The following is a 14,965-nucleotide window of genomic DNA, read 5'->3' as shown; positions in this document are numbered from 1 at the left end:
CCGGCAGGGGGGGCCAGTTGGAGGTGATCAGGCTGGCAAGGGGGGACAGTTGGGAGCAATCAGGCCAGCATGGGGGCAGTTGGGGGCAAGCAGGCCAGCAGGGGGGGCAGTAGGGGGCAAGCAGGCTGGCAGGCAAGTGAGCGGTTAGGAGCCAGCGGTCCTGGATTGCCAGAGGGATGTCTGCCGCTTTAGATCCGATCCCCCAAGAGGTCCCAGATTGGAGAGGGTGCAGATGGGCTGAGGGACACCGCCCCCGCACGAATTTCGAGCACCAGGCCACTAGTAAGCTTATAAAATAAGTACAATACCTCCATTTAAAACCAATAGAAGAATCAAGAATCTTGCCCACAGTGCCAGTGCTAGGAAGCGGCAGGATTCAGAACCCAGGTTATCTGGCTCTAGTCTAGAACCTGCACTATTAACCACCACCCCATTAGTGTTAATACCCTCACCTCCATCCTTTCTACCTACTTCCACCTTCTGCTCTTACCTACACTTAGATCATCTTGTACACAATCAAGTTGTTAAAACTTTGCCCTTAGTTGAAAAGAAACTGCATCTGCATTATTACGACTGTATAAACATTTTCCACTGTTCTGCCAAGGGCAGAGATCATATTCCTTTCCTCTGGTGCCCCCTGTAGATGATTTCAAGCACTATCAAATATACTTTTCCTCACACTTCCTTATTGATTGAAATCATATTTGCTCCAAAACTTTTGTACACAAACTTTTATTTGAAATGACATAAAACTACCTTTCTTTTTATCATATGGCACACTTTCCATTTTCTCAATCACAGGTCCTTTGTTTTCCCTCCAGAGACCTACTTCCTAAAGCACCTTTTTCTCTTGCACAAATTTGGACTGGCTGCTCTCCTGGGCTGGCTGAAAGGCTAAATCAGAGATTTTCCTTCCATGGCTCTCCTGTATTATTAGATCCACTGAGTCCTGAAGTCTCAAGCTCACTTCATTTTACTAAGTAGCACCTCCAGAAATACCCAAAGAAAAACTTCCAAAGTCCTTGAAATGTCAAATGTATTTTTTCTTTCACAATTAATTTGGCTGGGTTTAGAATATTGGGCTGAAATTAAGTTTATTTCCCAGCTTTAAATGTCCTGTTGAATTATTTCTCAGAATTCAGAATGCAGTGAAACTTGGTACCACTCTGATTATTGTTTCCTGGTAGGAAAAGTCCACTTTTCCTCTTATTTTTATTGTTCAATTTCACAATGATTTGTCGAAGTGCTGACCTTTTTTTTTTTTTCTTCCTTTTTTTCATTTAAAAAAAATTTTTTTTTTTTATTTTTTGCCCTTAGTTGAAAAGAAACTGCATCTGCATTATTACGACTGTATAAACATTTTCCACTGTTCTGCCAAGGGCAGAGATCATATTCCTTTCCTCTGGTGCCCCCTGTAGATGATTTCAAGCACTATCAAATATACTTTTCCTCACACTTCCTTATTGATTGAAATCATATTTGCTCCAAAACTTTTGTACACAAACTTTTATTTGAAATGACATAAAACTACCTTTCTTTTTATCATATGGCACACTTTCCATTTTCTCAATCACAGGTCCTTTGTTTTCCCTCCAGAGACCTACTTCCTAAAGCACCTTTTTCTCTTGCACAAATTTGGACTGGCTGCTCTCCTGGGCTGGCTGAAAGGCTAAATCAGAGATTTTCCTTCCATGGCTCTCCTGTATTATTAGATCCACTGAGTCCTGAAGTCTCAAGCTCACTTCATTTTACTAAGTAGCACCTCCAGAAATACCCAAAGAAAAACTTCCAAAGTCCTTGAAATGTCAAATGTATTTTTTCTTTCACAATTAATTTGGCTGGGTTTAGAATATTGGGCTGAAATTAAGTTTATTTCCCAGCTTTAAATGTCCTGTTGAATTATTTCTCAGAATTCAGAATGCAGTGAAACTTGGTACCACTCTGATTATTGTTTCCTGGTAGGAAAAGTCCACTTTTCCTCTTATTTTTATTGTTCAATTTCACAATGATTTGTCGAAGTGCTGACCTTTTTTTTTTTTCATTCCTTTCTTCAGTTCAAAGAAATATTCTTCTTTTATTTTGACAATTTCTTCCAGGCTACATTCTTGTTCTGAGATTCCCATGAAGTCTCCTAAACTGGTCTTCCATCTCATTACTAGTCTATCTCTCCTTTGCTCTACCTTCTGGGAGACTTTCCTTAATTTTATTCTCTACTCCAACTACTAAATTTTATATTTTTGCAAATACTTTTTCTCTGCTCCTTTTTCATAGCATCCCCCTTCATAGTTTTATACTTTCTTAAATTTGAGTATATACTTTCTTAAATGTGAGTATATTAGAACATTTACTTTTTAAATAATATTTCCTTCCATTCTCTGAATAGCATTTCTTTCTGGGGTCAGTTTTCAGTTTTTTAATATTGGTCTTTCATATTCTTGGTTCTATTTAGTTGTCTGATTCTTGCATAGGAGAAGACTGGATATTGGTATGGGTTTCCTCTGCTTTCCAGCTCAGTCTCTTTCCTGCATGGTAATTCCACTAGGAACTCTGTGTGGGACAGGGAGAATGAGGAGTGTCAACTACAGGCTTTTCCAAATGTCAGAATGAAGGCTTTAACCTAGATAACATCTGTTCTGAGCTTCAGGGTGGGAGATGGGGGTGGGGTGCCAACTAGTGCAAATTGTTTCACATAAAGGGCTTCAATTAATCTGTTTTTCACTACCACTTCTCACCATCCATTGTACCTGCCAATACTGGGCCCAGTCTCTTGGGATTCCCAGCGCCTCTCTAGCTCCTTCCTAGCACATTCTGGGCTGTAAATCTTTCCACCTTTTATCTGTCAACATGCTCCCATCTGCTTTGTCCTCCAGAAATTCATTGAAGGCTGTCATCTGTTGCTTAATACCCCTCCTCATTTCCTTCCTCTTTTCAGTGTTGTTCTAAACCTATCCCTCCTATTACATTATTTTTTGATGCAGTGGGGTCCTTGGAACAAAACTTAATGCTCAACCCTTCCTGAACTTTCTGGCTATTGATTTTATTAAAGAAATAGGTATACCTTCTTTGAAACAGTTTTTTTAAAGAGTATGAGGAATACTAATATCTAATGCAATAAGATGAATGCTATTTTTAAACTTTTGTGTCTTGCCCTAGCCAGTGGTCGGCAAACTGCAGCTCGCGAGCCACATGCGGCTCTTTGGCCCCTTGAGTGTGGCTCTTCCACAAAATACCACATGCGGGCACGCATGTACAGTGCAATTGAAACTTCGTGGCCCATGCGCAGAAGTCGGTTTTCAGCCTGGGCGAGTCTATTTTGAAGTAGTATTGTTGATATTTGGCTCTGTTGACTAATGAGTTTGCCGACCACTGCCCTAGCCGGTTTGGCTCAGTGGATAGAGCATAGGCCTGCGGAACACAAGGGTCCTAGGTTCGATTCTGGTCAAGGGCATGTACCTCAGTTACAGGCTCCTCCATGTCTTGGGCCCATGCAGGAGGCAACCAATCGATGTGTTTCTCTCACATTGTTAAAAAAAAAAAAGTATGTGTATTTTTTTTCAGCAAAGGGATCTTTCAAAGGAGTTCATGACCTAAAAAAGGGACTGAACCAGGAAAACATTCAGTTTCTTCTGGTTTTGCTGACTTGGGGGTGACTGTGCCATGTTTAAACCAAGAAAGGAGGAAGTTTTTGTTTTATGAAGCATAAAAGTTTACTGACTGTTTTAGGTAGGTGTGTGCTGAGGTGAAATTTGAAGAATTTATTAGTTTTGAAATGTTGATTTTTTTAGGTGTTTGCAGGATGGTTTAAGAAGAGATGTCCAGTGCTTGCTTCGGCAGCACATGTACTAAAATTGGAACGATACAGAGAAGATTAGCATGGCCCCTGCGCAAGGATGGCATGCAAATTCGTGAAGCGTTCCAAAAAAAAAAAGGAGAAGAGATGTCCAGTAGGCAGTTGAACTTAATGTTTATAGATCAGAATGATTTGGGAGTTATCAACCATCCATGCTGCATATGAAATCACCCAGAAAATACAAAATTTGGAAGGGCAAAGAGTAGAACTCCGGGGAACAGAAACATCTAAGGATAGGTGGAAGAAAATAAACCTTTAACATAGACTGTAAGAATGTTCTCAATGATGTTGAATGTTGCTGAGATGGTGAGAGCAAGACCTCAACGGATACTCTGGAAAAATACAGTGAAGTGGCGAAGTGGTGGAGAATGAGACCAAACGTCAGATACTATGTGGGGCTGGATTTGCAGAAGCATCTGTGTGTCTCTCCAGGAGCGATGTTAGATGGGAGAGGGGATCCTGGCTAGATTAGTCCAGAGTGGACGTGGAATGAAAGGGATGCAGAGCTGAAGTTACTAACAAGAGTAGTTGAAAACAGCTCTCATGGTTTAGAATAAATAAGGTAACATGGGAAATTAAGGGGCAGCTGAAAGGTTAAGAGTAAACAGAGAGGCCAGAAGATTATTAGTACCAGCAGAGGGATATGAATAAGGGAGTCTGAACGAGAATGGATATAAGGCTGGGATTGGAGAGTAAGACATATAAATGTATATTATTAAAAGTGAGAGGAGCTTGCGTATTAACAAGCTTGAGGGTATGGCAGAGGAAGATCTAGATCAGTGAAGGGGAGAGGGACAAGTAACTGGGTTAAGGTGCTAGGATCAGTTATCCCGTGGTCGGCAAACTGCGGCTCACGAGCCACATGCGGCTCTTTGGCCCCTTGAGTGTGGCTCTTCCTAAGCCTTAGGAGTACTCTAATTAAGTTAATAATAATGTACCTACCTATATAGTTTTAAGTTTAAAAAATTTGGCTCTCAAAGGAAATTTCCATCGTTGTACTATTGATATTTGGCTCTGTTGACTAATGAGTTTGCCGACCACTGGAAGAGGGTGAAGGCGTCTGAGTCAGGATAGGCCTTGACACACTGACTGAGAGCTAGTTTCTAAACTCTTCCTTAAATGTGGAGAAGCGATCCAGCTACTGGCAGAAACAAGGTCAAACCAGTGCAGAGGGTGCACTCATCCCTGTCCAGAAAGTTAGAGGATTCCCCAAATAGGATCAGGTTAGATTAGATTCAGAGATAAGAACTGACGTAACATTTGAGTGCAATGACTTACTGTGCTGGATTTACCCAACACAAAAAAGAAGTTTCAAAGAGGCCCTCGGGTAATAAAGAATTGAGTATATAATCTCTTATGGCCCTTACTATTCTACGATAAGATGATTTTAATACTCTTGGTCAGATGTTAACTAAAAAAACAAAAATTTTGTTTCCATATTTCCCCAACCACACAACAAAGAAATGCACCACTTCTACTCTGTAATAAATCTTGGACACACACTCACCGGATTCTTTTTAGGACGTACTCTGTCTGTGCACTTGCTTTCTTGAGATTTCCTCCTCTTGATCTTCTTTTCTTGGCAAGGCTGAGCTTCTGTATTAAGTAAGTTGCAAACACTGTCTCCTGCAAAACTGATCAATTGCTATAAAGAAAATTTAAAGTAGGCATACCATACAATGCAAGAAGTTACATTTTAATGCATGTTCTCTCACATTTATTTTCTTTCCCATTCTCTTCTACTATTCTTATATTTTCCTCTAAATTCACAAATTCCATTAGATATATTTTAACCAACTTAACCTCACCTGAGGGAAAAAGTAATTACTAATTTCTGATCTATCAAACATGGACTCAGAAGCATATGCACTTTGCCCAATTATTATAAGGAAGAAAAAAAACTTTAAGTATTAGTTAATTTAGTCATTCACCAAATATTTATTGAACATCCAGAAGTTAGCACCTAACTGCTTGCAGTTGAGCTATATGAAAAAACAACTATGAACTATTAGATTATCTAAGTTTGAATTCTGGGTATATCATCTAACAATATCAGCTAAAAACCCTATAACATATAACATAGTGCATTTATTTATGCACTATGATGCTATCGACAAAAATCCAATTTTATGTAATTTAATAAAATAGCAAAAGATATGCACTCAATGAAAATTAGGCTCATACTGAAAATAATTGAAACCCTGTGTTAAAAAACAACACAAAACAAAGTATAGTTTTAAAAAAAGATCATATTTATGCCATTTTCTGGCTCTGCTTATTATATGCTACTCTCCTCCACTTTGTACCTCAACAAAATCCATAAAACAACGTAGATGTCAAAAAAGCTTTACAAAAAGATTATCTTCCACATTAACACAAACTCTGAAAGCTTCTTGTTTTACTGGATTTTTCTTCTAATAGAATTAATTAAAACCAAAACAGGAAACATCATTACCTGGGTGACATGCTAGGTAGGATAATGTATTAGCTCTTAATAACACCATTCAAGCCAAGATTTTACCCATCATCACTTACTCACGAAAAAAGAAAAAATCTAATGCAAAATAAAAAAATACAAAAATACATTGTACCAAATACAAACACTTACGCTTCTTCTGTTAGAGGTCCGTGTTCTCCTACCGTCTTTACAGGAAGGTATTTTCTCGTGGTTATTTGCAGATGTATCCGTGCCTGAAGAACAAAACACAAGCAAAATTAGGGTAGTTAACAAAACAGTTTAAGATCCACCATTTCTCAGATACTGCATATGCTTTTGAATACCCACCTTTGCTTTTACTATATTATCATATCTAAACATAATTATCATTAGGAATACATTTTGAGACTCAAAAATATTAAAACTTTAAGTTTACTGAATACTCAGAAACTTTTAACACTTTCCATGGAAAATGCGTGCTATCTTGTTCAGATAACAGATTAAATCATATTATAAATATTCATGTTTTCACTCATTCCATTTATTCCAAGCTACATTTTGTACAAGGAAATTGTAATAAAGGGCATTAAGATGATAATAAAAATATCTTATTTTACAAAGTTCAGGAAAATTTTGATTACTTTTCATGATATAAATGAAAGGCAGTATGAAGAGCATATGCTTTTGAACCTGATAGACTAATGCTTCAAATTTTAGCTACTTTGACAATGCACGTGTTGGATTCTGTGCTAATGAGCTCTGTTCGTGTCCCATAGCAAACGAAAAGCCATTAAAGGATGAATAATGATTCCCATCCTAGGTGTTTTTTCCCATGACATGCTTGCCAGCCAAGTTCCGGTCTGTCAGGAAAGGGCAGCGATATTTGTTGCCTTGTCACCTTGTCACAATCATAAAAAAGCCAGAGACCTTGGAAAGTACATGTGCCCAACATGCCATGTTAATATTGATGAACAATTTTGGATATTTCAGAATGACCTTTACAATTCATGTCATTTCCACTTTGCTAACTGGGAAAAGTAGCTACCATCTAAGGAAGTTAAATGTGGATGATTATGAAGTGGGACTTGCAATCAAAATGGATGGGTAAGAGGCTTCTTATTAAGCTTTTCTACACTATTTGTTTTTTTATGCCAAGTATGCATTGTTCTAATAAAAATAAAATTTTAAAAAGAAAATAAGGAAATTAAATTTCATATACACAGACATTGCAAATAACATTTATGAATATAAGATAAACAAATGTTACTACCTGAGAGAGTCTCAGAGATTGAAGACTTACTAAGAGGGCTCGAAACAGCAAATGATACCTGAAGAGGTTCTATGTTTTCCTAAACAAAGAAAAAAAAGTAGAAATTAGACATCCTTAAATTCAGTGGACATGTAAGCAATAGGCCCCCCAAATAATGAATTTATTTTTGTAGGTGAAATTATAGTCTGCATAAAGATGGGAAATCAATAAAAGGTTGAAAAAAAAGTCAAGGCAAAACAAAAGATATTGCATATAAAAATAAAATATATTTTGTAATATTTACCAATTATCTTGAATGAAACCATGTTTACTAACTACAATCCACCAAAAAACAAAACAAAAACCCTTTAAGTGGAAGTGATCATAATGATCCACTAATAAGTTACTTTTTGGTTTATTTAAAATCCTATGTCCTAATTCCTTTAAAATATATAATTGATCAATAAACACAACCTAACATTACAGTATTACTCAGGGGAACTTCAGGTAAAATGGCAATGTAATAGTCAAATCTTTTCTTTCCAATGTAATTGCCATTTTAATAGTAAATTTGATTTTTCAGATAAAATTTGTCAGGTTGAAAAAAATTTATTTTCACTAGTTTGCTCAGAGGTCTTATCAGAAATGAACCCTGGATATTGTCAAATGGTTTTTCTACTGAGATGAACATAAGACTTTTCAGTCTTACTGTGTTAAAATGGTGAATTACACTGATTGTTTTTAAAATATTAAACCATCTTCTATCGTAGGTTACATCTCATTTAATCATGTATTCTTTTTATATATTCTTATGTTTATGAAGATATCAGACTATATTTTTCTTATAATGTCTGATTATGGTATCTCATAATGCTGACATTAATGAATTGGGAAGTATTTCCACCTCCTGAAGGTGTTTGGAAGAGTATATGTAGAATTAGTACTATATTTTCCATATATGTTTGATAGAATTCATTAGTAAAATCATCTGGACATACAGTTTTCTCTGTGAGGTTTAACTACAACTTAAATGTCTTTAGTTGATACAGTGTTTTTCAAGAAATGTGTCTAGTTTATCTTAGTTGTTGAATTTATTGGCATAAAGTTGTCCGGAATATCCGTTATTATCCTTTTAATATGTTAGCATATATAGTTATAATACCTCTCACATTCCTTACACTGGTAATTTGAGTAGTCTCTCTTTTCCCTGAAGAGTCTGATTAGAAGTTTACTAACACTGTTTTTTTAAAGCACTATCTTTTGATTGCTATAATTTTTCTCTATTGTTTGTATTTTCTATTCCACTAATTTCTGCATTTATCTTTATTACTTCCTTTCTTCTCATTTCGATTTTTCTTTTTCTAATTTCTTAAAAGAAGTTGAGATTAATGAGACATCTCTTATTTTGAAATACAGGTTTAATTTTTAAAAATTTCTTCTAAGCACTGCTTTAGCAGCATTCCACACATTTGTGCTGTCCTTTAAAAGTAGTTTATGATTTATAGTATGCATCTTTAACTTACACCACTTTGTGCATAGCCTAAGAACTCCTCCCAGTCTTTATGCCATGTTATTTTTATTGTATATTTTATTTACATAGGTTATAAAGCAAACAATAGACTGTTGTTACTCTTAATCTGAATGATTACCTTTTAGAGATTAAGAAGAGGCAACAGTCTGTTGCCTACATATTTAGCATTCTCAGTGCCCTTCACTGCTTTGATAAGTGCAGATTTCCATCTGGAATCAGTTTCCTTTTGACTAAGTGACCTCCTTGAATATTTCTTACAATGCTAACCTGCTATAGTAATAAATTATTACAGCCTTCACATGTCTGAAAAAGCCTTTACTTTTTTTGCTTTTTTAAAATTCTCACCCAAGGATGTTTTTCATTGATTTGAGAGAGGGATAAAGGGAAGGGAGAAAGAGAAAGATCAATCAGTTGCCTCATGCTTGCACCCTAATGAAGGATCAAATACCCTAACTGGTTATGTGGCCTGACTGGGAATTGAACCCACAACCCTTTGGTGCACAGGATGATGCTCTAACCACTGAGAAATCGGCCAAAGGTAATTCACCTTTGTATTGATGAAAGATAAGTTTCACTGGATATAGATTCTAGGTGACAGGATTTTTTTTTTCTTCTGAGTACACACGTTGCAATGTTTTCCATTTGTTCTTCTTTATGTCATGTGTCTGTTTTCCCAAACTATTTTTTAGGCCATTTATCCTGATCTTAAGCCATGGTGTACTTTATATTTCACATGCTGAAAATTGGTTGAACTTTATAGGTTTATCATTTTATCACATTGGGAAATTTTCCAGCCATTATCTTTCAAATATATTTTTCTGTTCCTGCTGATCTCTCCTCTCCTTTGGGGTGTCTAATTGCACACATATTATGCCACCTAAAGTTTTCCCAGCTCGCAGATTGCCTGCTCCTTGTTCAGTCTTTTTTTTTCTGTTTCAGTGTGAATAATTTCTATGGCTATATCTTCAATTTCACTAATCTTTTCTCCTCATTATGGAGCATCTTTTCCTACATATCTATCAATTTATAAATGAATGTCAGACACTTTGAATTTAATGTCATCTGATACTGCATAGCATTGTTACGTTTTTTTAAAAAATTTGTTAAAATTCTTTATTGTTTCAAGTATTACATATAGTATTCCATATGTCTCTTTTTTCCCTCATTGACCTCTCCCCGGCCACCCCCACCTCAAGCACATGCCCTCACCCCCCTAGTGTCAGTGTCCATTGGTTATGCTTATATGCATGCATACAAGTCCTTTGGTTGATCTCTTACTCCCCTCACCTCTCCCTTGCCTTCCCTCTGAAGTTGGATGGTCTGTTCAATGCTTCTCTGTCCATCTATTTTTGTTCATCAGTTTATGTTGTTCATTATATTCCACAGATGAGTGAGATCATGTGATATTTCTCTGACTGGATTATTTTGCTTAACATAATGCTCGCTATGTCCATCCATGCTGTTGCGAATGGTAAGAGTTCCTTCTTTTTTACAGCAGCGTAGTACTCCATTGTGTAGATGTACCACGGTTTTCTAATCCACTCATCTACTGATGGGCACTTGGGCTGTTTAAAAGATTAGTGAAATTGAAGACATAGCCATAGAAATTATTCACAATGAAACAGAAAAAAAAGACTGAACAAGGATCAGGCAATCTGTGAGCTGGGAAAACTTCAGGTGGCATATGTGTGCAATCAGACACCCCAAAGGAGAGGAGAGATCAGCAGGAACAGAAAAATCTTAGCTATTGTAAATTGTGCTGCTATGAACATAGGGGTGCATATGTCACTTTTGATTGGTGTTTCTAATTTCTTGGAATATAGTCCTAGAAGTGGGATCACTGGGTCAAATGGGAGTTCCATTTTTAATTTTTTGAGGCAATTCCATACTGTTCTCCACAGTGGCCACACCAGTCTGCATTCCCACCAACAGTGCACTACGGTTCCTTTTCCTCCACATCCTCTTCAGCACTTGTCCTTTGTTGATTTGTTGATGATAACCATTCTGACAGGTGTGAGATGGTTTCTCATTGTCATTTTGATTTGCGTCTCTCAGATGATTAGTGACTTTGAGCATGTTTTCATGTCTCTTGGCCTTCTGTATGTACTCTTTCAAAAAGTGTCTATGTAAGTCCTTTGCCCAGTTTTTTATTGGATTGTTTATCTTCCGTTTGTTAAGATGTATGAGTTCCCTATAAATTTTGGAGATTAGAACCTTATCGGATATAACATTGGCAAGTATGTTCTCCCATGCAGTGGGCTTTCTTGTTTTGTTGATGGTTTCTTTTGCTGTGCAGCTTTTTATTTTGATGTAGTCCCATTTGTTTATTTTCTCCTTAGTTTGTATTGCCCTAGGAGATATATCGATAAAGCTATTGCTACAACATATGTCTGATATTTTGCTGCCTATGGATTCTTCTAAGATTTTTAGGGTTTCCCGTCTTACGTTTGAGTCCTTTATCCATTTTGAGTTTATTTTTGTGTATGGATCTAAGTTGGTGGTCTAGTTCCATTTTTTTGCATGTTATTCTTGAGCTTTGTTATTCAATGCAGTTAAGTACTTGGATACATGTTGGATCTTTTCATGGCTTGCTTTTAAGTGTTCTCTGATTTTTAGTCTAACTCTGCTCCACTAATAACGTGCCACTCTCTGGAGTGGCCATTGCCCTCTTGAATTACAAGACGTTTCTACCCAGGTTGGTGGGAACACTGTTCCTGTCTCTCTGTGTGTGAGCTCCAGCCATTTGGGTAGTTCTTTCCTGGCCTCTAGCAGTTTTCTCACAGCATGTGTTGACCACCACTGAGCAGAAGACTCAAATGGGATCCTTTGCAGATCTCCAGAGCTCTCTATGCCACTCTCTCGGCTCTGCTACTTTGCCCTGTGAACTCCAGCTTCCTTCACTTTCCCAGGCCCCAACTCCACCTTCTCAAGTCATGAGACAGCCAGGTCCCAGTGAGGCAAACCCACCCTATGATGCTGCTTAGAAATTCAGTCCAGGCAGGAGTTGGGCTTCTCATAAGCTCATCTCCTTTGTTACTCCCCTCTCAGAGATCACCATCCTGTGCTGCCTGATGTTAAATTTCTGAGAACCACTGTTCTGTGTATTGTCTCCAGTTTTTTAGTTGTTTCTCATGGAAGTAAAATTAGGTCCCTCTACTCCTAGGTGAAAGCAAAATATACCAAGGTATTAATAGCAGGAGAAAGAATGAATGATAGTCCCAATATAAAAATAGGTAAGGAGCCCTGGCTGGTGTGGCTCAGTTGGTTGGAGCATCACACCATGCACCAGAAGACTGCAGGTTGGATCCCTGGTCAGGCGTGAAAAGAAAGCAATGGATCAATGTATCTCTTACATCAATGTTTCTCTCTGTCTCTGTCCCTTCCTTCCTCTATTTTTTTTAAAAAAAAAAAAAAAAAAAAAATCAATAAATTTAAAATAAATTTTTAAAAATAAAAACATAGGTAAGGAAGATTAATAGGCAGTTCTCAGAGAAAAAAATTCAAAGTGCCTATACACATGTGAAAAATGTTACAATCTCACTAATAAACTAAAAATTTCAAGTCAACTTTTTCTCCTATTAAGCTGTTTTAAATAAGTATAATTAATATTCAGGATTTACAAAGGTATGTATTTATCTTGCAATGAATCCAAATTTGTACATACTTTCTGATGGAAATTTACCAATATTCATCAAAAAGTTCATAAACATTCATGTTTTAAAAAAAATATTTTTATTGGTTTCAGAGAGAAAGGGAGAGGGAGAGATAGAAACATCAATGAGAGATAATCATCGATTGGCTGCCTCCTGTACCTCCCACACTGGGGATCAAGCCCGCAACCCGGTCATGTGCCCTGATTGGGAATCAAACCATGAACTCCTGGTTCATAGGTTGACGCTCAACCACTGAGCCATGCCAGCTGTGCAAACATTCATTTTCTTTAGTCCAGTAATTCCACCTGTAAATATTCACCTTAGGAAAAGAATAGTTTATCTTTACAATATACCAATTCTAAGTCTTTTGCTCTTTCACATTTTAACACCTCTGAAATCTGAATATAATAGTCCCCCTTGTCCACAGAGGGATAGGTTCAAAGTCCCCCACTGGATGCCTGAAACCACAGGGTAATACTGAACACTATATATACTATGTTAAAGTTTAATTTATAAATTAGGCATAGTGAGAGATTAACAATAATAACTAATAATATGACAGCTATAATACACTGCAATAAAAGTTACATAAATGTGGTCTCTCTCAAAATATCTTACTGTACTGTACTCACCCCTCTCTCTTCCCGTAATGATGAGAGATGATGCAATGCCTATGTGATGAGATGAAATGAGGTACTCAGAATGGCATGCAATTTAAACTTATGAATTGTTGAAATCTGGAATTTTCCATTTAACATTTCAGACTGTAGTTGCCCATGGGTAACTGAAACCACAGTTTGGGGGTAGGGGACCACTGCACATCATACAGATGATGGTGTGTCACAGTTTAACTTTCAGCATTTTTTCTTAATGACACATAAAATATCATATAATCCATAGCACTTAGGTTCTATTAAATATGCAATGTACAATGAGTCACAGAAGTACTGCCTTTAATAGGAGAAATCTGGTAATAACCTACCTAGAAAAATATATTAATTTATACTATGACACATCATTTAGTCCATTTCATGATTTCAAAGCATAATTACTGCTCATGCAAAATAGGTGAGGCCTGATGAAAATATAAACAACTTTGTTCCACATTTTTCACACTTACAAGATTTTCCCCCTTGTCATCAAAATTTGGTTGAGGCAACTTCGAGGGAACTGATGATTGCTCAAGTGGCAAGGGACTGACAGTACTTAAATCCTTTTTACGAACAGGTGTTTCGCCTTTACGCAATGGAGTATTTGCTGGCAAAGATTCGTCAAATACTTCAGGGCTTAGGTCCTCTCCAAAAGTAACTCTCTTCCTCTTCCTCATATTTATAGAGGCTGGTACCTTATAGTTTTCTTGACCTTCTATAAATAATAAATAGAAATGTATTAAAAAAGTAAGTTTATTTTCTTATCTAAAAGGTGTATCCTATAATCTTAGATTCTGTTATTCTTTGTATAACAATTTGTAGAGAAAAATTTCAAAATGAAAAAGATAAGCAGTATTTCTAATTAAATTACAGAAATAGATTTTAAAGTAAATTTTGCATGAATATCTTAGGACTTTACAAAATTGGAATATCAAGTTTCACCATCAAGCAAAAATGGATCGATGAAATGGATGGATCAATTCTTAGACCCTCCAAAGAAGATTCCATCTCTCCCAACTGTCCTTCAGTTCCATATCATTTCAGAAGCATCAAGGCGCATTAGCAGGTCCTTCATAATACCATACCTTCTGTCAGATTTTTTATAACAAGACAATGATATCCTTGGGCTTCAAAATAAACATAAAATTTCTTACCTGCTTTTTGTTCTTTGCAACAGTTTGCAAGAGTTGAGATTAAGTTTGGATGAGTCCCATTATCACAGAGGTTGTCACAGTGTTCCTAAACAAAATGAACATCAGTGAGTTTTACATACACACAGTCATTCAAAATAGCAACTGAATTTTTTGCTGCCAGGAGTAGAAACTATAGTATTGCAGACCACCTTTACTTTCATAATTGTTCTGGATAAACCATCATAATATTAGCCACAAAGAAAAAATAGGTTGCCTAGATATAACTTTAGTAAATAGTATTTTAGGCCAAAATCAAAGAATGGAAATCTGTAAGTTGGGCTAAATTCATTCCTTCATTTTTGATCTGGCAAGCGAAGTTAAGCAAACTGTGAGTGACCAGATTTGACAGTGTATCAGATGAGGCAGACTTAATGGCCTGAGGTATAAGAATTGCACTAAATC

At 36.6% G+C, this 14,965-nt stretch overlaps 1 protein-coding gene across 7 annotated transcripts in view; it reads right to left on the bottom strand.

Annotated features, from left to right (window-relative positions):
- Positions 1-14,965, bottom strand: part of CDCA2 (cell division cycle associated 2) — a 67,012-nt gene that overhangs the window by 15,331 nt on the left and 36,716 nt on the right. For 3 of the 7 annotated variants that reach the window (XM_014533088.1, XM_014533093.1, XM_014533092.1), the window contains 6 exons: positions 14,525-14,609; positions 13,841-14,085; positions 13,353-13,391; positions 7,558-7,636; positions 6,459-6,541; positions 5,358-5,495 (listed from right to left, as the gene is read on the bottom strand). In XM_014533088.1, the coding sequence (XP_014388574.1) occupies positions 5,358-5,495; positions 6,459-6,541; positions 7,558-7,636; positions 13,353-13,391; positions 13,841-14,085; positions 14,525-14,609 (669 nt within the window). The remainder of the gene's footprint in view (positions 1-5,357; positions 5,496-6,458; positions 6,542-7,557; positions 7,637-13,352; positions 13,392-13,840; positions 14,086-14,524; positions 14,610-14,965) is intronic. The other 4 variants (XM_014533090.1, XM_014533089.1, XM_005885927.2 and 1 more) reach the window with 4 other exon arrangements.

Source organism: Myotis brandtii, unplaced genomic scaffold, assembly GCF_000412655.1.
Source record: "Myotis brandtii unplaced genomic scaffold, ASM41265v1 scaffold94, whole genome shotgun sequence".
In the NCBI taxonomy this organism is placed as follows: domain Eukaryota; kingdom Metazoa; phylum Chordata; class Mammalia; order Chiroptera; family Vespertilionidae; genus Myotis; species Myotis brandtii.
The sequence above is the reverse complement of the archived record's forward strand: the minus strand, read 5'-3'. Positions and strand labels throughout refer to the sequence as shown.